This window comes from Podarcis tiliguerta, assembly GCF_965153285.1.
Source record: "Podarcis tiliguerta genome assembly, chromosome: 17".
Classification (NCBI taxonomy): domain Eukaryota; kingdom Metazoa; phylum Chordata; class Lepidosauria; order Squamata; family Lacertidae; genus Podarcis; species Podarcis tiliguerta.
In genome coordinates, this window is record NC_139550.1 from 5,579,069 (window position 1) to 5,606,155 (window position 27,087).

General features: G+C 42.5%; 1 protein-coding gene across 5 annotated transcripts in view; it reads right to left on the reverse strand.

The window, feature by feature from the left end:
* PAX5 (paired box 5) overlaps positions 1-27,087 on the reverse strand; it is a 251,538-nt gene that overhangs the window by 18,681 nt on the left and 205,770 nt on the right. For all 5 annotated transcript variants that reach the window (XM_083420377.1, XM_083420378.1, XM_083420376.1 and 2 more), the window contains one exon: positions 26,133-26,234. In XM_083420377.1, the coding sequence (XP_083276503.1) occupies positions 26,133-26,234 (102 nt within the window). The remainder of the gene's footprint in view (positions 1-26,132; positions 26,235-27,087) is intronic.

The following is a 27,087-nucleotide window of genomic DNA, read 5'->3' on the forward strand; positions in this document are numbered from 1 at the left end:
TAACATATATAAGCATTACACACAGAGACACACCATACAGCACAAACTGGATTGGTACAGCCCACAGAGTTAGCTGTGACATTATGTGAGCCAGTTTGCTCATTCCTGACTCCTTGGTGAACCTAGTACATGAAGGAAGCAAGTAGGATAATAGTATATTCCGGCACATCCTAACAAAGAACCCAAGTTCAGAACTTGCCTCAATTTCCCTAAAAGGGAGCTATGAAAACAAACAGGTTTATTATTCTCAATATCTGAAATGCCACTCCATTCCTAAAGGACCTTGCATGTTTCTTGCACCACCTCTTCACACAACGGGGAACTTTTTAAGAGGAGTTATTCCATCATCGCCATATGGTATTGGGGGGGGGGGGAGGCCCACTGCAGGTCTCATGAACTCTCCCTGCCTCTGGCTCAGGTAAATCTCCTCCGTACTCCTGCAGCTAGCTAATCAGGAACAGCCAAACTGCCATTCTCCTGCCTGTGTGTTGTAAAGCAGGAAACTTCACTTTTCTAACAATAATCAACACTCCTGCACAAGTATCAGTTGAAGTAAGCTGACATTTCATTCTCAGATTTTGTTCCCACCACTACTTCCACCTCTACTCGCTGCTATCCTCTCTCCCTCTCTCTCCCTCTCGCTCTCTCTCTCCCTCTCCACACACACACACACACACACACACACACACATCTCTAGGCCTCTCTGGGGGACGCTCTAGTGCCTGACAGGCTGAGGCTTCCAATTCTCTGTTTTTTATGCCTCAGTGGTCAGGGTGTCAGGCTCCTGCAGTACAGACCAGCCAAGAGCTAGAGGAGTCACTGAATACCATCAGTTCGGTGACAGTATTGCTCGCTTCATCCCACATACTCTGCATATCCATCAGCCATGCAAAAGGAAAAAAAGCGGAGTGGGGCGGGGGGGGGGAGAAGCAAGCACAAAACAGAATGGGTAGGAAGAGACTAAAAGGAAAGCCACCGGCCCTCCTATTAGCATCACAGGCCTTGGACAGACAAATGGAGCAGGAGTACAGTGAAACTAAACGAGATGAATGAACACTGCATGAGTGCCTCGTGATTTCCAGCAGATACTCCTGCACCCATCAGATATACTTCTTGACAGCACTGTTTAATGATCAGCCCAGTCAAAAGCAATACTATGCATCAGCTACCCAGGGGAGTTGTGTGTGCTTGTCTGTAGGAAGGGGTGGTGGTGAGAGAGGTAGACGATTAGGAAGATGAAATATTTTGCAAAATGAAGGTTCAATACATTGTGGAGGGGTTTTTTCTTAGTGATTATGCAGCTATGCCCTTCATTAAGACAGCACCTTTTTAAAGATTATCATGTCACCCACCTACAATGCAGAAATGTTTTTCAGCCAATAACACACAAAGAAACGGCACAATGATTTCCATTGCCTATGTCCCACGACTCTAAAAAATGCTTCTAATGTTTTCCATAGAAAGGTCAAGATTTATTATAACTGTAATTCAGGACCATTGACCTAGCTGACAACCTGCTGGACTTAGTATTAAGTATCATTCATTTAAATTGTGGCAGTACAGGGCAACAGGGCTTGTCAGATTCAAATTTGGTCAACAAAAATACATGTCTGGTTGGCTGGTAGTATTTAAGACTTACAATGTTCTACACTCACCACTTTCTGGAATGGTAAGAAGTTTCAGGACAATTTTGCAGGGTAAGTTTTGTTATGAGGTGACTAGTCAAGTACCTGCATATTTACAAATATATAGAACAAGAGGAATGCAAACAGAAACAGAAACAGGCAATTCTAGTTGTAAAGTAGCATTACTCACCCACCCCAAAGCAACATAGACCCTTGCAGCTCCTCAAGGCTGCTTCTTGCAGCCATCCCCCGCCCCATCCACATTTTCTTAATCTAGCCAGATTTTAAAAATGCAACCCTATCAAACCTCCGCCCACTCAGCTCTCTTGACCAAACTAGTTTCAGCCCAAAACTTAGGAAATAAAGAATCTGCATTTTAGATTCAAGAACAGAAATTTTATACATCTCAGATACTGATACTCTCAAAGTGGAGACCACATAAGAATGGAGGCAAGTGAGGATGAGCCTATGTTTGGCTTGACTAATCCTGAGACATCTTTACTGGTCACAAAACTAAAAACTCAATCTGTTTTGCATTCACTTTGTGTCTTGCCAGTTTAACATACGAATCTGGTCTGAATCAGATGGTGGTGGTGGTGATAACAATAATAATAATAGTTGTTGTTGTTATCATTATTATTACTGTACCCCACCCATCTGACTGTGTTGCCCCAGCCACTTTGAGCAGCTTCCAATAAAATATAATGGGACAAACATTAAACATTAGATATGTTAAATACAGGGGACGCGGGTGGTGCTGTGGGTTAAAGCCTCAGCACCTAGGGCTTGCCGATCAAGAGGTCGGTGGTTCGAATCCCCGCGGCGGGGTGCGCTCCCGTTGTTCGGTCCCAGCGCCTACCAACCTAGCAGTTCAAAAGCACTCTCAGGTGCAAGTAGATAAATAGGGACCGCTTACTAGCGGGAAGGTAAACAGCGTTTCCGTGTGTGGCTCTGGCTCGCCAGAGCAGTGATGTCACGCTGGCCACGTGACCCGGAAGTGTCTTCGGACAGTGCTGGCCCCCAGCCTCTTTGAGTGAGATGGGCGCACAACCCTAGAGTCTGTCAAGACTGGCCCGTACGGGCAGGGGTACCTTTACCTTTTATGTTAAATACAAAGCTCTTCCACACACCCAGCAGTGGGGAATCTAAAAAAAAAAGCCAAGATCTGACTTCACAGACCTTGTTAATGGTGCAATCTGACTCAGACACATGAAAACCTCACCTAAATCTTCCCCCCCCCCCCCCCCGCTTACCTCATAATTCAGGTTGTGCATAGAGCTGATGCACACACCTAGTAGATACTAACTTGGCATTTAATAACATCGCCAAGTTAAAAAAGACAGTTGTGAAACTCTAATTGTAGTTATCCCCTATAACTCTTCCACTATCTTGTACCAACTGTTCTTTCTTAAAACATGTTGAAAGAATGGATTCCCACCCACTTTTCTGTCTTTTAGTATATACTTGTAGAAATTGTAACCGTATGCTTCCACTTACTTTTTTCAATTATATGTACAGAAGTATACATATAATAATTAAAAGATGTAAAAATATGACAAAAATTGTCTCTATTTCTCATAAGATACCTTGGGCAGCCATTTAACCATTTGTAAAGTATAAAAAGCAGAGACATCACCTTGCCAACAAAGGTCCATATCGTTAAAGCTATGGTTTTCCCAGTAGTGATGTATGGAAGTGAGAGCTGGACCATAAAGAAGGCTGATCGCCGAAGAATTGATGCTTTTGAATTATGGTGCTGGAGGAGACTCTTGAGAGTCCCATGGACTGCAAGAAGATCAAACCTCTCCATTCTGAAGGAAATCAGCCCTGAGTGCTCACTGGAAGGACGGATCCTGAAGCTGAGGCTCCAATACTTTGGCCACCTCATGAGAAGAAAGGACTCCCTGGAAAAGACCCTGGTGCTGGGAAAGATGGAGGGCACAAGGAGAAGGGGACAACAGAGGACGAGATGGTGGGACAGTGTTCTCGGAGCTACCAGCATGAGTTTGACCAAACTGTGGGAGGCAGTGGAAGACAGGAGTGCCTGGCGTGCTCTGGTCCATGGGGTCACAAAGAGTCGGACACAACTAAATGACTAAACAACAACAAAGTATAATTGTATCCACAACCCTAGTATAATATTAATAAAATTGATGGTGCTTCTATCTGAAACAAAATTCCCAGATTCAAAAGTTGGGGGAAAATTGCAATTTGGCTAACTTGTTTTTCTGCTATTCTTTAAAAATAAATCCCAAGCTTTGCCAGTTTTGAGATAATGATATTAAATATTAACTTGCAAATGTATATATAACTAAGTTCCATAAGTGAACAGACTTTTTGGTATTCTGTCTTTAACATTCCTCTCTTTTTTTGGAGGAATGTGGCTCATAATTTCCCCCCCCCCCCCCGTAGTCATTAACCAGGGCGTTGAGATATGCATGGCTGCATGGAGAACAGGGCTAAATACTACATTTAGCAAACTAAGTATACTAAAACAGTTTGCTTTTTATGTATTCTCATTATGAAATAGCAGTTAAAACACACACAGCTTTAAAATCTATTACTAAAAGAGGGCTGTTTGCAAGTGGATTTAAATACAATGAGGAGAAGTTTCAGTGGATAAACTAAAAAGCTGCAAAGTTCCTCTGTTTAAGAAGAGTATTTCCCTGCAATTGTTAATCTGAACTACTGGTATTTTAAATCTAGCCATTTGTGCCATAGGAAATGCCAGGACAGTGCCATATTTTTTAGCTGCTGCAATGCCAGTCTATACTACAATAAAGCAAAGTAATTATGTCCAACATTATGAAACACTGTTTGAAGCAAACTGTGACCCAAATACAAAACCAATGATTAGAACTGCCGTTGGGTTTTCAGTTCATGTATTTTGCACATGCAGCACTGTCCTGTTATCATTTTCTCTAAAGAATCCTACCCATGTGCCATTCTAATCCCTTAACAGAATTTGTTTAGTTATAGAAATACCACAATCGTCTCACATTTACCACTTTGTTAAGATACATTTATTTATTTACCTCATTTATATCTGTCTTTCTGTACTATCAGATGCCTCTTTCAATATGAATCCCAACTATAAATTAACTTTACAAATATATTAGGGATGGTTCACACAAGATGTTCTTCACCTGCAGCATCAAACAATATCACAACATGTTAGGGTGACTTTAGATGACCAAATTACTAAGTAGTTAAATGGGTGGAAGTTTGCTGGGTCCTTAAAGCCCTGGTGGACAACAACATTTGAGAGATTTTTGGATTCCCACCTCCATCAGCCCCAGCCACCATGGTTAAGCCCGGCTTCGGCTGGGGAGGGCGGGATATAAATAATTTTTATTATTATTATTTATTATTAATGGTCAGAGATGATGGAAGCTGTAATCCAATAACATCTGGAGAACCAAAGGTTCCCAATTCCTTCATTAAAGGAAATGGCAATACTTCCACTGGGGGGAACTTTATAGTACCCAGAAGATATGAACATCCAGTGGCTAATGTTCCTTTCCTGGGCAGTGTGCTCAAATGTGTAGTTGCTGGCCAGCTCCAGGTATTCTTTGATCAAACTGATTCTCTAGATCCGTTACAGTTAGGTTTCAAGCTTGGTTTTGGAACAGAAACTTCTTTGGTTGCCTGCGGGGTGTTTGCCTATAGAAGAATAGGGGAAGTATGACCCTGCTGATTCTTTCATGCCTGTCAACACCTTTTGATACCATCTGCCATGGTGACTTTCTTGATAAGCTAGCCAGGTTGAGTGTTGGAGGTACTGTTTTACAGTGGTTCTGTTCCCACTGAGGCAGCTGATTCCAGAAGAAGGTGCTGGAGGAATTCTGCTTGATTTCATGGCATTGGAGTCCCACAGAGTTCTATGTTATCTCCCATGCTGTTTGATATTTACATGAATTACTGAGTAAGATTATCCAGACATTTAGAATGTGGTGTCATCAGTATGCAGATGACATCCAACTCTACTTTTCTTTTTCTACTTCTCTCTTTTTTCTTTTTCTTTTTTTGGAATGAGGTCCAATAAATAGCTGCTCAAGAGAGCGGTACTGTTAGTGAGTGGTTCATCTGCCCAGGCAAGTAGTGCCAAAGCTGTTCTGGATGGTGTAACTCTGCCTGTAAAGGAATAGTTTGGAGGTGCTCGTTGATCCATCTTTGTCACAGAGGTACATGTGGTTTAGGCTGGCACACCATCTACAACACTACCTGGACAGAGATAGCCTGGCTTCAGTGACCTATGCCCTGATATTAAAAGGTGTTCCTGTGCAAAACATGCAGAAACTTCACCAAACAGCAAATATTAAAATATTTCAAAATATTTTCAGAATAGAAATCTGAAATTTGTAACTGAAAATATAAAAACCCATGGAGAAAAAAGCAAGGGAAATAAATTATTCCTTAAAAACAATTCCAGCCAAGATACCCAGTTGCTCAGGATAATGTTTTCCCCATTCAGTATTTTATGTCATAGATTTACCAAGGGATAGGTGTGGGAACGTGGGTGGCGCTGTGGGTTAAACCACAGAGCCTAGGACTTGTCAATCAGAAGGTTGCCGATTCGAATCCCTGCGACGGGGGGGGGGGGGGAGCTCCCATTGCTCGGTCCCTGCTCCTGCCAACCTAGCAGTTCAAAAGCACAGCAAACTGGCGAAGTCCATATGCTTCAGGAAGGTGAAGTGGCCAATCAGATATAACAAGTGATCCCATTTATTCATCAGCAACTCCCCCACTATCACAAACAGTTCAAACCTGTGCATGTTTATTCAGAAGTCTCACGATGTTTAGCAAGATGAACTCATAGGGAGTGTGTGTCAACCTGCAGCCTTTAATTTAATCTCTGTAATCTAGTTCATCACAATCCTCAAATACCAATTCAGGACATCAACCACTGCATCCACATCTGCTGCACATGAAAACTGGATTTGGGTGTACATGAGTAAAGTTAGGGTTGCCATATTTCAAGCAGTGAAAAACCGGACAGAAAAATTGTTTAGCTTTTTTGTCAAAATTGCCAAAAAAAAGCTGGTTTTGAGCTATTTTTAAGGAAAATCGGCAAAAACGGCACTGGCATATGTCTGGATTTTCCCTGACATTTCATCGATTCCTGCACAGACACTACTAGAGACAGCAGTATTCCAGATATGTCTGGGAAATTCTGGACGTATTGCAACCCTAAGTAAGGTACTCCAAATCTTCTGAGAATTACAGTAAAGCACTCACACGTGTCTAACACATCTGGAGAGAGACACCATATATAGATGCTTATATGCTAATGCTAGAAGCCTCTAAGCCAAGTAGGGTGAGCTGAGGCACTTTGTCTTAAAGGAGAGCATAGAGATATAGAAGGTATAACAGAAACCTGGTAGAATGAAGAGAACCCAAGCCAAGAAGCCAACTACATATAGTTTGTTGTGTATTGAATTTGCAGGCACAGCACAGCAGCAGAGCAGTCAGGAACTAGTTAAGGGAGGTAGTGAGTGCTTTTAATTAGCTTCACCTGGGTTGGGTAGTCCTAGCCCAGGTGCCTATATATAGCAGCAGGGCTGGGGGTTTTGTGTGTCTTTCTACTTGCTTGCTGCCATGAATAAAGATGTTACCATACCACCACTGGCTAAAAAGAAAACCACAGAAGGAAAAATAGCAGCTGCAATCATATAAGCTGTTAGTTATCTTCCAATTTAGAAAACTAATCTTAGTTTAGGCATAGCCAACTTTATTGTTCTCTCCCACACCCTACTTTTTGTTATATTAAAATTAAATGCTATGTTTAAAACACACACGCAGTACGCTTATAGCAACTGCAGATGTTGTATCAACTTGTCTCCCTGGAAAGACTGTCTTGAGATATTTCATAAAGATGTCCAAGGCAACATTAAAATTTTATGGCAGGCAGCACAGGTCAAGAATGGCACAGTGGCTTCACAGCAAGGTTTGCCCACCTTAATCCACAACTAATTAGTCACTGGTAGGTAATTGTTGTTCCTTGCAGCTCTGCAGCAAAAAACAGGAATTATTAAAATGCTGCAAGTTCCTGAAGTTTCTAAGTTATTTCAGACTACTGATCACAATTATTATTTTTTGCCTGGGGAGGGGATAGAAAAGAAATAATGTATTAGTATACTTAGTGAAATATATATCAAATAATATAACCCCTGCTTATTATATCATTCCTAGTCTCCAACTACTTCACTTTGGGGTAGGGGAGCAGTCAGGGAGGTCAGGTTTTTCAAAAAATGTAAAGCCAAGATAAATATTATGGGCTGTATTAATTGTGATCTGCAAGCTGATTAATATTTTTTTTACCCACACAAAATATGAAATTTGAAATTGAAGATTGGCTAGTGCTGAACAGTTTTGCTTTCCCACTCCTAAATTGTTAGGATCAGATGAGCAAGAGGAAACTTCATATGAGGAATTTGTGGTGGGGACTTTATTTAGTAGGGTAGGAGAACTGGGGGGGGGGGGCAGGGATTAGAATCTAGCAACAATACATGGGCAGACGAGCCTAAAAAGCCCCAGACACAAATTTTCACAGCCCTCTAGTGGCTATGGTGGCTCATTTACCAGAATTTAGCATTAACTCTGGAAGTGTATCCTTGATTCTGACCAAACTAATCCTCCTAGGATGTATGATAATGGCATGAGCATTAATTCACCAAAGCCCAACTACTGGTGTATTCTGGAAGTGGGGTATACATTTTTATTTAAATTGGCTTTTGGTCGTCAGGGGTTGCATAAAGCAAGACAATGTCAGATTTAAAGTAATTGGGAGTATTTTAATTTACATAAAATCTATGGAGCCTACCCCAAGTCCATGGGATGGGAAATTCTGTTTCTTACTCTTTTTTGATAGAAAAAGGCCAATGTTTAGGTAAAAGTATTATTTATTCATTACACTTGAATCCCACCCTTCCTCCAAGGATTTCAGCATTCATGGTTCTTCTCTCTCTTTTTATCCTCACAACAACCCTACTGTGGGTAGGTTAGACTGGGAAATACTGACTGGTCCAAGACCATCCAGTAAACATCTTGGCAGACTGAGAATTTGAACCTAACACAGGGGTTGCCAGCATGGTGCCTGTGGGCACAATGGTGCCTTTGAGGTCTTACCCTGGTGCCTACAAAGCCTCTGAGCCCCACCCTTCAATTTCACTGCCTCCTTGTCCATGAGGTGGTGAGGGTGGCTACACTATTCTCCCTCAAGAAGAACATAGAGTTTCCTCTTTCGGTTCTATGTGCTCTAAATTTCAGAATAATTCAACTGGATCCCATTTTACTCAGGTCCCCGGGAAAGCAAAGTGTTATGTGTTCTCATTTTTTCCTCTTTCTGTCTCCTTGTGGGAGCCAATAAGGAGAAGAGGGGAGAAAAGTGTCTGCAGGGGGTGGTGCTTACGGCAGTTGCTCATCTGAATTATGTGTCCAAAGACCTACAATGCTGGCAACCCCTGCTCTTCCCTCGATACCAAATTCAGAACTTTGCTGAGGCATAGCCTAAGTGTTTGACAATGGGCCACATTTTAAACTGACTGCATTCAAACCAATTAGCACGCAAAACCAGAATTGGGCCTTTTTCCCCCTCCCACTAATCTTCCACCACCATCACCTTGTTTCTTTACTAATATGTGGCAGCCGCTTCAATTACTCTGCATGAACTTAGCTGCTGCAAAAGAAGGCAAGGGCCTTCAGCTTGATGTAAAAAGGAATTACTATGAACACAAGCTTTCTCCTATTAGTTCTAAACACCTATGAATGGGAAGTCTTTTTGCGGTGCACACTGTGAAAATCAATATCTGAATACAAAAATCTTTTGATGCACTCCCTTGCCCCCACAGGCAATGTTTCAAACAAATTGTTTAGGGAGCACCAGGAGACCTATGTTCCCTGCTGTAGGCCTTTGATGGGCCACGGAAAGTTTGGGTTATTGGGTCTGCTGGAAAAGGCTGGCCTCCTGGCCCTTTCTCCCCCTTCCCCTCCAGCGTAGCTTGCTCACTGCTACCAGTTGACGTGACTGATTTATTTGACTGAAGCTGGCCAAACTGTCACTCAGTAAGTGCCCCCTTGGTGCCTCCTCTGGCTGGAACTACTTGAGGGTGGGATTGCATAAACCGGTCCTGTCAGGGATTTCAAATGGAAACAAGCCACTGAATGTGAATCTGACAGCTCGAGTACTGAATTAGGGCTATTTGCATGCTAATTTTCACCGTGCTTAACTCACTGGCAGACCTAGAGCGAGGAGCAGTCTCCGCATGTTTGGAACAATGCTTGACTGATCTAGCTGCGTTAACGAGCAAATTATGGTAATTTTGTTATTACAAATGCATAGAAATTTCCAAAGAGTGGAGCAATACAATATGTTTTTCTCTCCTCCTTCCCATTTCTAAATATGGAGGCTTTTGTTTATACACACTTTGCCTTGCTTACTTATGTTTAGATATGCATAATGTTTCACTTTAAAAAGGGAGGAGGAAAAAATGAGGATATAGAGCAAAGAGAAGTAGACTAGCTCTTCTGTATACGTTACCAAGTCCTTGAGTGGTGTGAATCAGCACAGGTCTACATAAGTCAAAATAGAACTCTGCCACTTTATACCCACTGAGAATCCACCTCATTAAAAAAAAAAAAATACTGCTTGTGAAGGATGGAGTCACCCTATCTGTCTCTACCAAAGTAACTTCAGAATAATAATGATGATGATGATAAATATGAGGACATTATACTAAATGCAGTATTATATTGATTCTATACAATTCAGAAAATATTGTTACAAAAGCCCAGTGCCTCACCCTCTTTCTGCCAAGCAGTGGCTAGAGCACATGGGCCACGGGCGCGCACACACAGGGTGTGTGTCCCTTTGGAGAATGGAACACATGGCAAAGACTGTCGTATTTTAAGAAATATGGTTTTATTCACCTATTTACACCTTCAGTCTGCATGGAAGGAGTCCAGATCTTACAGCATGGCCCAGAGCACTGCAGGCAGTCCTTTCTTCTCCCTCACCAAGATGGATCCTCCCTTCCTTCCTTCCTTCCTTCCTTCCTTCCTTCCTCCTCCTTCCCCCCCCCCCCCCCAGAAGCTCCTTGTCCTCCCCAGAGTAGTTAACCTGGCAACCTTCCAAATCTCCAGTCTGGTCACACCTGGGGCTAGAAGTGCCATTGTCTTGTTAACGACCCACAATGGCTCTCTTAACAGCCCTAGGTTGACCAGGCTACCTAGGAATTCCATCGCAGCTTATATTCTCCCCTCTTATCATAAATAACCCAAAACCAGGGCCGTCTTAAGCATATCAAGCGCCGTGGAGCAAAGCTCCCTCTGGCACACACACCACGTTTCCCAGAGTTTTTTAGGGTGGACGGCACTGCCAGCAGGGCTGGAGGAGGCAGGCAGCAGCTGGAGGGTTGCTCCTCCAGCAGGGAAGAGGCAGAGGCTGGACATGGCACCTCCCAGCTCAGCTCACCACTTTGTGCCATGGTGGCCACAGCAGACGGAGGCTCAGGGTGCGGCACTGCTTTGGCACGGCATGGCGGAGGTGGGCAAGGGCGGCGAGCTGGTGCCGGGAGGCGCTGTGTCCAGCCTCCGCCTCTTCCCTGACGCCCTCCAGAACTTGGCGCCCTGGCACCCCGCGCCACTAGCCTCTGTGGGTAAGATGCCCCTGCCCAAAATCCTAGCATTTATTAATTTCAGAGATTGGGAGGGACCCCTCCCAGTTCTGTAACGCCATCAAGAAAACAAAAATTATGTTTCTTACTGCAACATACTCAAGTTGTATATACTATCTATGGACAAATACTGACAGCACAATCCTAACCATGTCTGCTAAGGGCTCACTCACACTTTCGCTTTGGCGGTAAATCATGGGTTTTCCCGGGGAAAGCAGTGGGGCAAGCAGAGGTGTGACAAGTCCTTATAAGTCCTATCAAATCCAACAGGGATTCCTCGCAGGTGAGGTTAGGACTGCAGACTGGGAGTGAGACTCACTGAACACAGTAGGACTTATTGCCTGTATTACTTCTGAGTAAGCATGCATAGGATTGCACTGCAATTCAAACAGCAAATTAGCAAAGGAAGTTGTCAGGCGAATTAATCTGATTAATGAGGCTTATGATGGTATGCTTGCCATGTCACCCACAACTCTTCCCATCTTTATGAATAGATTAAAAATATCTGAAATGTGCTTTTCAGTTTGGCTCACAGCAATAAAACACAAAAAATAAGTTAAAACAGCAGCAGTGAACCGAATTTTAAAAAGTCAAATCAATATGTATTTAAATGTCTGAAAACAACATTGTCTGAATCGGATGTCTGAATATCATCAAAGAGTGTGCCAGACCAAGGGACCAGGGACAGTGTTCCACACACAAAGTACAAGTTTGTATGGAAGCCAGCCTCATATTTTGACAAAGCTACATGTAGCATTAAATGTGTCTTTTCAAGTTAAAACAGCCTTACAGTGAATATGGCACTTACTTCTGTGGGTTCCAGTTTTCACAAAGGCTCACCTGTGCATGGCATCTCTGAGCTAGAAGTAGGAGCCCTGCAGGCCAGGCACCCACTGTTTCCTCCACTAGGACACTGGTGAGAAGAGAGTCCTAGTGGGGAAATGGTCCAGAAAAGCCAAACTCTGCTCCATTTCCTGCTATAAGTTTCAAGATAGACAGTTAGGTATAGTGAATAGAATTTTGGGCTTGGACAGGAGGAACCCGAGTTCAGTTCCCACTCGGCCATGAAGCATGCTAGATTTACCTTTGGCCAGTCACTCTCTCTTTCTGCCCCACCTACTTTACAGGGTTGTTGTGAGTAAAATGGGACAGCTCACAAATATGTGCACCACACACAAATGTCTTAATTATAACAGGGCCTCTGCTGCACTCTCAGTCAGGGGTGGCCCTGCCAATAGGCAATGTGAGGCAACTGCTTCAGGCGACAGGTGTCAGGGGCAGCAACAGCAGTCCATTGTCTGTTCTCCTTAGCCCCAAGGACATTCCCCTCTGTTTAAGGACAGAGCTGTGCACACTACACCCCCTGTAGGTGCATCACTCCTGTTGAAGAAAGATTCAACTGCTGGTCCCGTTCAGTCTGGACAACTAGTTGCTCTCAGGCATCATTGACAGGTACTTCCAGTACTCTTGTACTGCCTGCTGCCCCTCGTTGACCCTGGCTTGCCCAGCCTGCTACATGCCTTGACCACAGGAAGTCAACCACAGCTCCCTCTCTTTACCCTTGCCTGTCTCAAATCACCGGCAGCCTGTCCATCCACCAGGACTGGTCCCTGAAAGGTGACTCAGGTATTGAATACCTGGCATCTCATTATATGGAGTACAGCAACACAAAGAGATCATACAAATGTTTTCTCTGTCATGGCATATATTCTGCTATTGCTTATATTCTGATCCATGTACCCTCAATACACATTGCCAATGGCCTAGAGAGAAGCATTCCCTTGCCAAATGCTTAACTGCAAAATACTTCTGCCAGGTAAACAGGCCCATGGCCAAAAGGATGGATCCTTTCTATTTGTGCTAACATATCCTTACCTCAGGGATAATGCATGCCGGTATCTAGAGGTGAATTCTCAGAAATGGTTGCATTTTCCCCCTTTGAAGCTCCACATGTGTGTTACTTTACATGGGTTGCTTTAAGTGATGATAAGGTCTTTTTACAATTAAATTTAAAAAATTAAAAGCATGGGTGGTGGATATGGATCAAGACTGCAATGCACAAGGAGAAGAGGTTTAACCATGATCCTGAAAAAGTATCACCATCACCCCTTATGTGGCAAACAGGATGGTAAAAACAAAGAGAAAAGATTTTCTCTTGGGTGTGTTTTTTTACTATTGCTATTTGCTGCCAGGAATGGGTTTGAGTTTTTTCCATTATTGTGCCAGGGGAGGTAAAGGCCAAACCCTTCACTTCCTGTGCGCTGTGATCCTGATCTGGATAGGAATGGCAAGGGTGGGGAGCATGGCTCAATTTAAAAAACAACAACCCTGATGTCTCTGGAAGTGCTGTATTAAAAGCAACACAGAGATAACAGGTGCCTTAAGCATTCTAACCCCAACCCTAAAACACAGGTGGTTGTCTGGATGCCTTGGCTACATCAGACTGTTGTTTCCCAGAAAGTAGTCTAAAAGGCAAAAAGGGAAAAAATCCCAGAAAACCACAGAGGCACTGCATGTGTACTATTATGCACATTAGAGTGGTCCTGCATCATATAGCAGTGTAGTGTAGTGGTTAAAGAGTTGGACCTGGGAGACCAAGGTTAAAATCCCCACTCAGCCTCAAAGCTCACTGCCTCTCAGCTTAACTTGCCGAGGGGGGAGAACGATATATGCCACCTTGAGCTCTTTGGAAAGGTGAGATAGGTGAAATATAAATTAAACAAATAAAATAAATGGTTGGGACTAGACTTAAGTGGCTCAAGACTAATTTACATTACATGTTTTGGCTTTTAATCTAAGTCGGGATGTTAGTGGAATCTGCTACAAGCAGACGAAGCCTCAAACGGGCACATGGTCTGCTTGTTCACTCTCTTTGTGAAGCAGTCTTCATTGAAGTGACTTTCTGCAGATCAGGTGGGGTTTTACAAAATAATTTTTCAAATGTGACAACATTCGTCCCAGTAAGATTTCGTCAGCTACCAGTCACCATCAAAATTTGATCTTAACTGTTTGCTAACTGGGTACTGATGAAATGTGTATTCACTTTAACTTCTGCCTCATTGCTTCACTGTGGAGGTGATTTTATTGGCTATTAACCAGCATTTATGTTCATTGTTTTATTGCTAAACTTTCCTACACTTTTTTGCCCTCTGTGACTTAGCCAAACTACAGCCAGAAACTGCAGTCAATGTCACCAAAAAGGGTTTTACTTGCACCTCATGCTAAAGAACAGTAAGAGAGGTGGCATGTCCCTCACCTCCTCATCTTCACTTGAACAGACAGTAACCCCGAGGCAAGATGCATACTTCAGTGGGCAGTTACTGGCTCATTGAGTTTTCAGCCAGCTCTGAAATGGTCATTAGAAAACAAGCAGTAATATTATTTTTGAAAAGATAAAAATAGCAAAGTAAAAACTGAAGCTAAATGATATGGGTGATGAGACAATCAAAATGTGATCCAAACTAGTACCTAGAATTGGACCACATCCCTGATCTTAATCCACAAAATATAGTGAAGTGTGTAGGAAAGTAATCTCTACCTTCCAATAGAAGTTGAATTGTTTGCCAATACACTTCTTTTTTAATTTCCCAGTTTTGTTTCCTGTGCAGCATTCCTCTGGAGAACAAAGTTTATCCTTGCGCACAACAATATGGGGGCACAATTAAATAATTGTAACCCATATGGGGAAAGATCAAGAGCTATGATTTAAATCTGGTGTGAAAAAAGTCTGTGCAGATCCTTACTTGGAGCCTGCTGGTGCCAAGGGCCTTTAAGTTGATTTTACTAGCCTTTAAATAGAATCTGGAAAAGATGTTAAGTGTCTTTATCGGCCCCGTTGTTGCCTAATCTTCCTGATGCAAACAGGACAAGGATTTCTGAAAAATTATTATAGCAGTTTAGGAACTCATAACAAGGCAGAGCCCATAGGATTATCCTATATTGTACTCACAGCACACTGTGAGATAGGTTAGACTAAGACCCAAGCCCACTCAGTATGTATCGTGGTTGTGCAAAGATTTGAAGCCAATTCTACCATTCTGTTTCATATGTTGCCTTTTTAAAATGAGTACAATTAGGTGGATATCTTGTTGCATAGCCTGATATCTAGTATAGCAAATGGAACACTACCTCAGTCCTATGACTTTGCCACAAAAGCCAGCTGAATTGTTCCAGGGGCACAAAGATGTACATCACCAACTACTTACAAGCAAGGGGGTGGGGGAAACAATGGTTGTCATGCCCTCTTCATCAGTTTCCAGAGGCATTTGGATGATCGGTGTTGGGAGACAGAATGCTAGTCGGACCTTGGCCTGATCCTGCCAGGTAGCGCTTAAGTTCCTACATGAATACACTCCAAAAGCTACTAGCAGCTCACTTTACAGCAACACATACGCCTTGACCATGAATTTTCTGTTTTTCTACTTAATAGAAAATCTATCTGGAGCAAATGAGAAAGAGAGGCATACAGCTTGCACAGTTAGTGCTTAGAGCCTGTAAAATGTTGCTTTTGCTAGAGCACAATATAAGCTCCCACCACAAGAGTGTTGAAAAACCATTTGTCACACTATCGGTTTATGAAGCAGAGCTGGGACAGAGAACAGTTGGATTGAAAAGAGCATGTGTCTCTTTCCACTCATATCTGTGTAATTCTAAATTCAATAAAGTCACACCCGTGTAAAAGTTATGTAAGCCAGAAGGAAAATAAAACACTGGTTCCCAATACTGCCGCCTCAGCCACTAGGAGTCAGCACTGGCTCCTGCAGTTGAAAAGCATAGGCGGCTTTCACTTCCTATGCCTCTTGGAAGATTCAAAGTGACTAAATGCTAAGCACTACTTTATAATTTCACAACTGATGTTATGTTCATGTAAATGTTCTCAAGAGAGGTAGCTAAGTGGCAGAGCATTGTCCTTGCATTCAATCCCTGGCATCTCCAAGTCGGACTGGGAATATTCCCTATCTGAAATCCTGGAGAATTGCTACCAGTCAGTGTAAAAAACATTGACCTAGATTGACTATTCATCTGACTCATTATAAGGCAGCCACCTGTGTTCCTATGTCCATGGAGGAAACAGATGCTATTGGAGATCCTATGTTCTTGAGACCTCAAGTCCAACTCAACTGCATTGGACCCAGAGAATATGTGCTGCATTTTCTTTTCTGGGGGAGCTTGAGAATATATTTCTTTGCAGGTTTAGTTGAATTGTAGAGTGTTTTCACATTTAAGACTTAAATTGCCTCATTCAATTTACACAAATATTTTATTGTTAATGTAGAAAAGAGCCATTTGTCATTTGAATTAAGTTTTGGCCGACATAGATTTTTAAATTTGTATTAAAAGTCCATTGAAGCAAGAACTAAGCCTCACAAGTGAAAATGCTTGGAGTTTCACAACTGAATTAATCTAATAATGAAAACAACTCTTTTTCTTGATTACTCTTCTCAAATATGATTTCCCACCTTCTTCTTACTTACCCCTAACTCCTATGCATGTGGTTCTAGAGGTCTTTTGAATCCTGTGTGGTTTTGACCCAGCAATTCAAACAAAAGGGTATTAGGCTGTAGCTACTGTATGTTTTAGTGAACCCTAGGTTTGAATTTGATCATTTTCAGATCCCTTTATTCGGGTAATTGCACACATAGACTTCGTATAAAGGAAATTCATTTGTTCAGGGTCACTGCATGGTTTTTCATTAAAAACAAATTACCAATGTTCAGAAAGGACATCTGGGTTTCCAGAGTCCCATTAATGACTATATTTTCAGCATCACTATCCCGGACGGTCTATCCTTTCCTGTCACCCTCCGTTTAGAGCCCCAAGAGGACAATGAGAATGACAGTCGAGTGAATGGGTAAGCATGAGGGATGAGGCCAAAACCTTAGTCCCCAGGGAAAGGAAGAAGGTACAAGTGAAATAAAAAAAAATATCCAGAGGGTAACAGGGGCCATTGTCTCAGCTTTTCCAATACAAGAACCAGAACAAATATTTAAATGAACAAGCATGATTATTTAAGCATAAGCTTATTCCAATTCAATTATAAAACACGACAAGCCCTCAGGGCAAGGCAAGCTTGGGTGACGTTTAGAAAGTTTTCATGCTGAAAATACAACTAGTCAAAAACATGTTATTTCTGCAGTCAAAATTCCTTGATCAAAAGTAACACCTAGAGAAAGCAGGCTTCATGGTGTGATATTATGATGCATAGAATGCATGAGTACTTTGATAGAAATTGCAAAGGACAATGTTTTCCAACCTGAGAGGAGTGAATTGAATGCATGCATGTACACATAGAGCACACTTGCTATGCAGATCTGAACCAGTCACTCAGAGGTATCCGATTCTCCATGTAAAAACAAGGAGAATGACTGCTGCTGCTCAGCCTTTGCTGAATGAAAGGCATTAACAACACAAAACAAGAAAAAGCTTATATGAGCAATATCCAATGTTGCTGCTCCTGCCATTTTAGAAGTAACACATTTCTTTGGAAAGCAACAGTAAAATATACAGTTTCCTCCTCATACTGGACATGCCCAGCCCATGTATGTACGTATGTAAATATTTTTATTTCTGACCCTTGGTGGGCTAGGAATTGTAGCAAGCTCTCCTCAAGTGTAGGCAGGTATTTGTTCAAATTAACTCGCTGTTTGCATAACACACTTGAAGGTTAGGAGGAAAATTGAATTAAACACTAATATTAAGGAGGCAGGATTAAAAAAACAAACACCATGGATTAGCCAGTATCAAATGGGTTGCTAACTAGTTTTGTGCACCCAATATATTTTAGTCATGTGTTGCTCAAACAGCACCTCTTTTCAATAAGTTCCATTCTATAATTTTGGGTCTACTGTGAAGAATCACTCTGTTTATTTTGAAACAATTTAAGCTCTACAGTCATACCTCGGGATAAATACTCTTCAGGATAAGTATTTTCAGGTTGCGTTCTGTGGTGACCCATAAGTAACGGAGTGTGTTACTTCCAGGTTTCGTCGCTCGCGCATGCGCAGACGGTCAAAATGACGTCACGTGCGTGCGCGGAGCGGTGACCCACACACACGCAGATGTGCAGTTGTGTCTTACGTTCTGTTCAGGATGTGAACAGGGCTCCGGAACAGATCCCGTTCGCATCTCGAGGTACCACTGTACTTGTATTGTCACAGACCATGAGCTGTATCCAAAACTGCATATGCAGCGTTCCACTCGTGTAATGGGACTTCGCCTTCCTCTTCTCTCCTTGTGCACCCCCAAAAGCCACGCCAGAGGGTATCCCAACCATCTGGAGATTTTTGAGGGTACACAGGGAGCTGCAGCAGAGAAGAGGGGGTATAGAAGTTCTGTTGCACAAGCAGAACTCTGTTGTGCAAGCAGAATGGCACCACTGGATATAGCCCTATACTTATTTCCATGTCATTGCCATGTAAAGCAAACAGTTACATTTTCCCTTGTTTACATCCGTGTGTGTGTGTCCTTGCAAATTGTGGATTACACTTCATGCATCATTTAAATTGGGCTCTAGTCTATGAAAGTGTATGCCATTGTAAATTTGTTTATTTTTAAGGTGTTGATTTAGCAGCAAATATCTGTGGATATAAACTCTATAGGAAGGATGAGGAAGGGCATACTGCCAGTGGTGTTACTCTTTATGTCAAAGATGGCACTGAGTCCAGCAAGCTAGAAAACCAAAAAGAGCCAGCCACAGAATCATTGTGGGTGGTGATATCAGGCTCAGGAATAATTGAGTGGAGGGGACGTGCTATTGTCGCCCTGATCAAAATGCTTAGGGAGATCTTGTAGTAGTAGGAAACTTCAACTACCCTCATGTAATCTGACTATGTATTTGTTCCAGTCATGACAAAGAGCTAGCATTTCTAGATATGCAATACATAGTTAAATTATCAATCTCACTTCCGCAGGAGGCAGTGATGGCCACCAACTTAGACGGCCTCAAAAAAGGATTACACTAATTCATGGAGAGAGCTATCAATGGCTACTAGCCATGATGACTATGCTCTGCCCTCAAAGTTGGATGCCACAGTGTTTCCAAACAGATGTGCTCGTGTTCAGCTTGCTCCCTTCCCACAGGCATCTGGTTGGCCACTGGGGCTGGATAGGCCATTGGGCTGATCCAGCCCACTCTTCGAATGTTCTTAGCTGCATTTACCTTGACTTGTTTCCACCAACCACTTTTTACAGTGCATTGTAAGGGAAGACTGACAATGGTGGACAAACTGTCTGCCATTCCTGGTCTTCTCACTTTTGAACCCTTGACAAGCTTTCAGGGAACACTAGATTTCCTCTGAAAATCTTTGGTTTACTTTAGTGCTTGGATTCCAATTCCAGATCAACCTCGGCCAGCATGGCTAGTGGTCAGAGATGATGGTCAGAGATGATGGGAGCTGTAGTCCTACCCACAACTGCTTTACTGTATGGTAATAGTCTGTAACATTGGATCCTCTTTCTACACAGTATCTTCTGTTTTAAAGGCAGCTTTTCCCATCTATGTATTCTGATTGAACTACTAGCATAACTGATGTGCAGAGGCAAATATATTGCTTTGTTCTTTATGGTTCATTGAATTAATCTCTTTGACCATTCTTGCCTTCTGTGTTCACAGTAAAAGACAAAAAAGCATACAAAATGTGGAACATTTCTGTGGGACATATTCAGTGATTCCATAAAAATGCATCCTCAAACCTTGTTAACCTGTAATAGAACTCACGCTTTTACATATCCATCCATGAAATGGTTTGACAGTTTCAGTGTCAAAATAGGAATCATAGATGATAGAATACAAAAACTGGAAATGATCTGAAGAAACGAAACATTAGAGCTACCCTCTTGCTTCAAGAAAGAATCCTCAACAAATTAAGACATAACACCACACATTAATCCAACCAATAACATCACACAGATAAACCCATATCTCCCAAGATATAGCATGCTGAAGGAACAAAGCAAGAATGGACAAAACGACTTGTTGGATCTGTATACAGTCTGTCCAGTGCACAAACTAATCGCTGTATGAAGATAACAAAGGACCAATTCAGATTTGGAGCCAAAAGGACATAGGTCACACTGAGTAGCTTCTTCCCATGATGTGCCGCCAGAAAAGTGTTTATGAAGGAATTATGTGGGTGGGGTCAAATACATACTTTATTCATGCAAATGTCATATCCCCTCCCCCCATATGTACATGCTAGAGTGATGTAGTAGTTAAGAGCAGTGGACTCATAATCTGGTGAACCAATTCGCTTCCCTGCTCCTCCACATGCAGCTGCTGGGTGACCTTGGGCTAGTCATACTTCTCTGAAGTCACTCAGCCCCTCTCACCTCACAGAGTGTTTGTTGTGGGGGAGGAAGGGAAAGGAGATTGTTAGTCGCTTTGAGACTCCTTAAGGGGAGTGAAAGGCAGGATATCAAGTCCAAACTCCCCCTCCTCCTCCTCCTCCTCTTCTTCTTCTACATAGCCAATGAATGTTTGTATGGAACCAAATGACATTATTGACCCAGACCCTTTTTGTTCCTTCTTGATTATGTTGCGGTTCGAGGACCCGATCTCCGCATAGTGGGATGAAAACACAAGGACACGTGATATTAGGTTAATGGGCAAGAAAAGGCCACAACTTTATTGATTACAGCAAGTGAAAAGGTATTGGCTTAGGCATTGGATTACGTCAGCTGACTCCACTCCCTCAGAGAGGGGTGAGTCTAAAACAGCGGGGTTTATTCACTGGTAGGTGGAGCCTGTTGATGCTAATCCAACTATAAGCTCTCCCCTGATGTCACCGAGGGTCGTGCCATGGCCTCCCGCCACACAGGCATCAGACAGAATACACGACCGCCGGATTCCTTTAACGGAATACCCAAAAATTGAAGGCGTAGGCGATGGCCACACCTAGCCCTTCGACACACCACAACACATTATTCCAATGCCTAATCTACCCACCAATACCACAAAAGTTGTGACGATTGCTACGAGGTAGGCGAAAAAACCAAAAAGCCTAATGCCAAATGGAAAAATTCCTACCAGGCCCCCCGGACAACCAGGGCGACCAACCTAAGGTCCATAGCAAGGCCAAAAGAAAACTGAGACCCTGAGCTCTAAGGGAGTGGAGGGTGGGTGACTCGCAATGGGACGACAAAGAGTGAGGCCGGGAAGATGGCGCCACAGCAATTAAGGCTGCTAAACACGCCCCCTCGCAGGTACCTGGTTGGGTGCCTGCCTGTGGGTGTGGGCGCCAGCCAGGTGAGTGGGAGGCAGGGGGCTAACGCGCCCTGCTTGAGTCGTAGTCCGGATCCCGACCGCAACCACTCCCCTCTCTTGCAGGAGGGAGAGTCTTTATGGGAAAGGCATAGGAAGAAGCTGTGTGAAAGTGTCACTGCCATTAAGGGTCAACCAGCCTTAAACACAGTTTTCATGTTACTTCTGCAAAGTGGTTGCTGCTGCAACACTGTTCACCTACACATGCCCCACACTCTCATAAAAGCACTAATCACATTGTCTACCTGCATTACAATGTGGCTCCAGTGGAAGTGCAGAACATGCGATAAATCCAAAAGCTCCACCTATTATACATACATCTTCCTTTTTCTTTAAAAGTCTCAAAGTGCATAGGAATAGAGGAAGCTGCCTAATAGGGAGTCAAACCCATTGGTCCATCTAGCTCAGAACTATTTAGCAGTACCTCTCCAGGGTTTCAGGCAGGATTCCAGGGATAGAATCAGGGAGTTTCTGCATGCAAAACATATATTTGCTCCACCACTGAGCTATGCTCTTTCCCCTAAAGGACTCCTAGTGATTTACCATGAGATCTCACCTTGGGAAACATTTTTGCAAAAGCAAACACACCACAAAGCAGTAATATATGCATTGCATCTTAGCTACTTGAGTGCAAAAACAACAACTGGAAATGCTGTCATGTTATAACTGGTTCTAAATCCCAATAAGTAAATGAGTAGACCAAAACAAAAAGCATGTTTGTAACCATCTACCATAGGTCTACACCATCAATCATTTGTGAGAATCTAATACATGGGAGAATAATAGTACAATCTCCACAAGTGCATGCACATTGAGAAGCACATATGTAATGGCACGTTAAATGAGATAATCTACATCCAGCCTGGGAACTGTGGGCTGTGTAACCATTGAGAGGTCATCTACAAATTCAGGTTCATGCAGTATTTATGTATATCATGCTAACTATCTGCTTATTGGATCATGCTCCACATTTCATATTATTTCCCAATTACCGTATATGCCACAGAGGGCCAATTTAGACACTGGTCTCCCGAGGGAAGACTGCAGGAATGGAAACTGCCTTGCTCATGCCAACACTCAGGAGAGCAACATCTGAAAAAACCATATATGGTGCAGTTCTTCACATGAGTAGTAGCTACATACCAGCACTACTGTTAACTAGCAGTTCGAAAGCACACCAGTGCAAGTAGATAAATAGGTACTGCTGTGAATGGTGTTTCTGTGAGCTCTGGCACCTGTCACAGTGTTCTATGCACCAGAAGCGGCTTAGTCATCCTGGCTGCATGACCTGGAAAAGCTGTCTGTGGACAAACGACGGCTCCCTTGACCTGAAAGCGGAGAAGAGTGCCATACCCCATAGTTGAATTTGACTGGGCTTAACCATCCAGGGGTCCTTTACCACTGCTACCAGAAGCATGAAGTAGTGGCATGTGATTATTACACACAAAAAGGGACTGTGCACACAATAACGAACTTTTAAACATTACCCTTGCCATATGTACCATTGCCATGAGCAAGAACTTTTCTGTGGTGATCATATGGGGTCAGAAACCATCCAAACTGGCTTAAATTCACTCCCTATTGTCCATGATGATGCCATAAGTGACTGATACTATGCACCAGCTCAATGTGATCAGGTGTGCCACCTTGCCCCCATGCTTGAGGGGGCCTGGGGTGCGCAGCTGCCATGGAACTTGGGGGGTAGCCCCTTCATTGAAAATTGGGGGGGGGGCTTGGTCCCTAGTCCTACCCCACTCAACACTGGTTAGTGTGATGGCTACTTTTCCAGGCATTCCTGAGGGGAAATCTGTTAGGTGCTTTCCTGATCTAGCCTTTCATCTGCTACCTATAGGGACACCTGGATCCATATCAGCTGCCTCCCAGTTCTGACCTGCCTATCACAAATTCTGCTTCCAAATTACCTAGCACATCCTTTGGCAAATACTACAGAAATTAAAAGACTATAGTATAGCACAGGCATGTCTAACAGGTAGATCGTGACCTACCAGTAGATCACCGGACTTCTGTGGTAGATCACTGGCTCCCCCCCAAAGATCAACAACTTCAGCTCCCCCCTAAAAACTCAACACCTTTGACCTCAACCCCCAAAAAGGGGGTAGATGCCAGTTATTAACTCTGGGAGTAGATCACAGTCTCTTGGGAGTTGGCCACCCCTGGTGTAGCACTTTGCAGAAGAGGATCAAGCTATATAGCAATGTCAAAAAACATGAAACAAAAACTCCCTTACTCACTTTGTATCTTGCACCCCATGTTAGTTAGTCATTGGCATAATTCATGGCTAATTATTAAATGATTTATTGTATCCACTTTTTGCATATGCTCTGAAAATTACAGGAGATCAGTATGTCTAGAAGTGAGTTTCTGAGAACTGGTGAAATGAATCCTCCTTGTATAAATGTCAGGACAGAGTAATTCAGTCATATTAGAGTACAAACACTGATGTGTGTGTAATAAAGCTGATCTGCCGGCTGTTTGAGAGCCAAATCATAAAAGACTGCAGGCATTCATAAGAGGCTTCTGAAACTGCCCCTCCAAACGATAAGTGACAAGAGATGATCAAAAAGTTATTTTGGATGCTAGTTAGCAAAGCCTAGTTTAAATGAGCAAGAAGGCTTTTTAAAACCAGCAGATAGCTTTCACTTTTGTAGAGCAGAATGTTGCTATTAAAAGAAAACATGGAACTTTATGTGTAGGTGTATGTTGTTAGAAACATAGTTTTCCATCCAATGTATTAGAACTATTAGAAACATAGTTTTCCATCCAATGTAAGCAACTATCCAATGTAAGCAAACTATTAGAAACATACTTTTCCATCCAATGTAAGCAACTGTGGCATTGCCCGGCTAGCTCAGTTGGTAGAGCATGAGACTAAGCAACTGTCCCATCAGTGCAATGATTTATGCTTGTGCAGCAGGGCTCCCCCCTCCACATGCACCCTTCCCTCTCCCCAAATCTGCTTTAGAGGGTTGGGGAAAACCCAGAACAGATTAGGGGATGAATGGAGGTGAGGGGGAGGAGTAGTGTTGAACAACTGTAAACCTTACACTGACAGGACAGTTACTTTGTGCTGCGTTTGATACAACTTAGGGTCTCTAAAGTTAATCCAACCCTGGGGGAGGGTCAGGACAACCCCTAGAACAGCTCACAGGGGAACAATCATATTTGTGTAACACTTGTGTAGCATATATATACACAACCTTTAAGACAATACATCAGCTCCCAATGCACTTTTACCAATATATGAATATATATGGGGGAGGGGGCCCAAAACAATCCAATGAGGGCTGAATATGCCCATTACATACAGAACTGTGACTGGCTGTTGTTGGACAGGAATAAAATGGAATATCTTAAGAAATTGCTTGGCTGAAATCATAATCAGGAGCACTCCATACTGCAGGTCCTAATTCATGCGACTTGACACCAAATACTTGCTTTGGTTTTTAACATTTTAATAGCAACTCATCATGAGGGATGGGCCAACCATTTTTAAAACTCAGAAGTTTTAAAGGGAGCTTGCAATGTGGCAGAGGAACAGACTGCTAGTAAAAGAAATTGTGAATTGAAAATGTGGCTTTCCAGTGTTTGGGACGAGAAGTATCTTTTCTAAATGTATGTGAAATTCCACCAATCCCTCTCTGTAAACACTAACAGTTTTCTTAAATTTAATATTTCTTCTACTTCACTACAGTTCTAAATATGGGGTAATAATTCTCCAGTTCCTAATGTTACTGCCCAGTATGTGTGCATTATTAAAGTCTGATGTTACAAAGTACTGAGTAAAACTTTTTCAACTCTTCCCCACTGTCAGAAAAATTTGAAAGCCCAGCTCCTGGCAGAGGGCACTTTCAATTATCATACCCAAGCCTGAGATGTTCTTACATCAAATAACAGCCCAGGAAATGGTTGGCTTCTTTTAAAGCAAATATAAGAAAGACCAAAGGTGAACAAAAGGGAACATTAGGTGATTCACTGGAGACATTAATGGCTAAGATCTCATGTGTGAAAAGCCTTGGAAGAGATCATTTGCAGGCACCCATATTAAGCAGCATAATTTCAAAGTATGAGATTCCTCTGGCACAATTGCAAGAAATGCTTATAGCAAAGTTAATTAAAATGATTCACATGACAAAAATTCAGAGAAGTGAGGAAACTCTGAGATTAACCTTATGTACATTTTATCATGTGTATCCAACAGCCATGCAGCAAGGCTAGACACTTCTTTTCCTACATGTTTTGACCGAATAAATTCTCTTTTTCCAGTCCACAGTCCTATGTAACCCAAGGCATATGAATTTAAGTCTCCCTCTAACTTCAAGTAGTCCTAAACCAGCTTGAACTCGGTTTACTTGAGCTATAGAACAGCAGCATAGGTGAAATTAAAAGACTGTGAGAAAGGCAGTAGTTCAATTTGCCTGTTTTACATCTCCTCTTTCATTCAGTGCCATTACTATGCCTGCCAATGGTATGAAAGCGGAGCACAAAGGCAGCACTTGGCTTTGCTGCTAAAAGACTGTTTCTTTCTTTTCTTTCTTTTTTTAAATGGAAACTCACCAGGCACCATCCCTGTCAGCGTTGGAGCAGAGTAGCTGCCCTGTCCAGCAGGGGGGACGTGCGGAGGGTATCCAGGGAGGGTTGTGCTTGCCAAATCACGACCTGAAGAATCAAACCAACAAATCACCATGTGAGCATTCACAACAACTAGACATGTTTTTACATTTCCCTTAACACTCAGAACACAGGCCATGCATTTGTCATAACTGTACTGCGAATACCAAAGTGGGATGTTTTCCCCCCAGCCTTAGCTTTGGCAGAAATGAGAAAGATTTCCCTTTCTTTATAAGCTGCCACAAAGTAAGAGACTGAGAGCAATGGCAAACAGCACTGCAAACAGGTTAGTAGCAAACCAGCTTTGAACTCTACTTGTTCCTGCTTATTCTTAAGTTTCTTTGCAGATCTGACATGTCAAACAGATTGAAAACAGATTTATTTTTCTGAGCGATGTGAGGACCCTTTTCTAGAATTAAAAAAGTTAATGTAAGAGGCAAAACAAACCCCCCAAAATAAAACAATCTTCAATCAAGGTATAGGTAAAATATACTCTTATTAAATAGAAACAGAAGCACTTCTAGACTATTGCTATACTACAGGTGGAATTCAACTGCATACCAGCAAATTCAGGTTGCAAAATTAAATGGATTTTGCACCCTTGCACAAAAGCAGTTCAAAAAGAAAAGAAAAAAAGCTCTTAGTGGCAAGGATAAGGAAATGTACTGGAAAATATGGGATAACAATTCTTTGATGTGACATCATATAACCTCCCAGCACACAACTCAGAATGAATGCTCAATAAACAGGTTGACTGAAAAAGACTGCCTGAAGATAACATAGCCTGAATGAAGGACACAACTAGTGTGAGAGATATCTCAATAACTCATTGAAAAAGTACTGGTGAAATGTGTGGCATCTGAGAAAGACCATCATTGACATATTGAATTAAAGGATACCA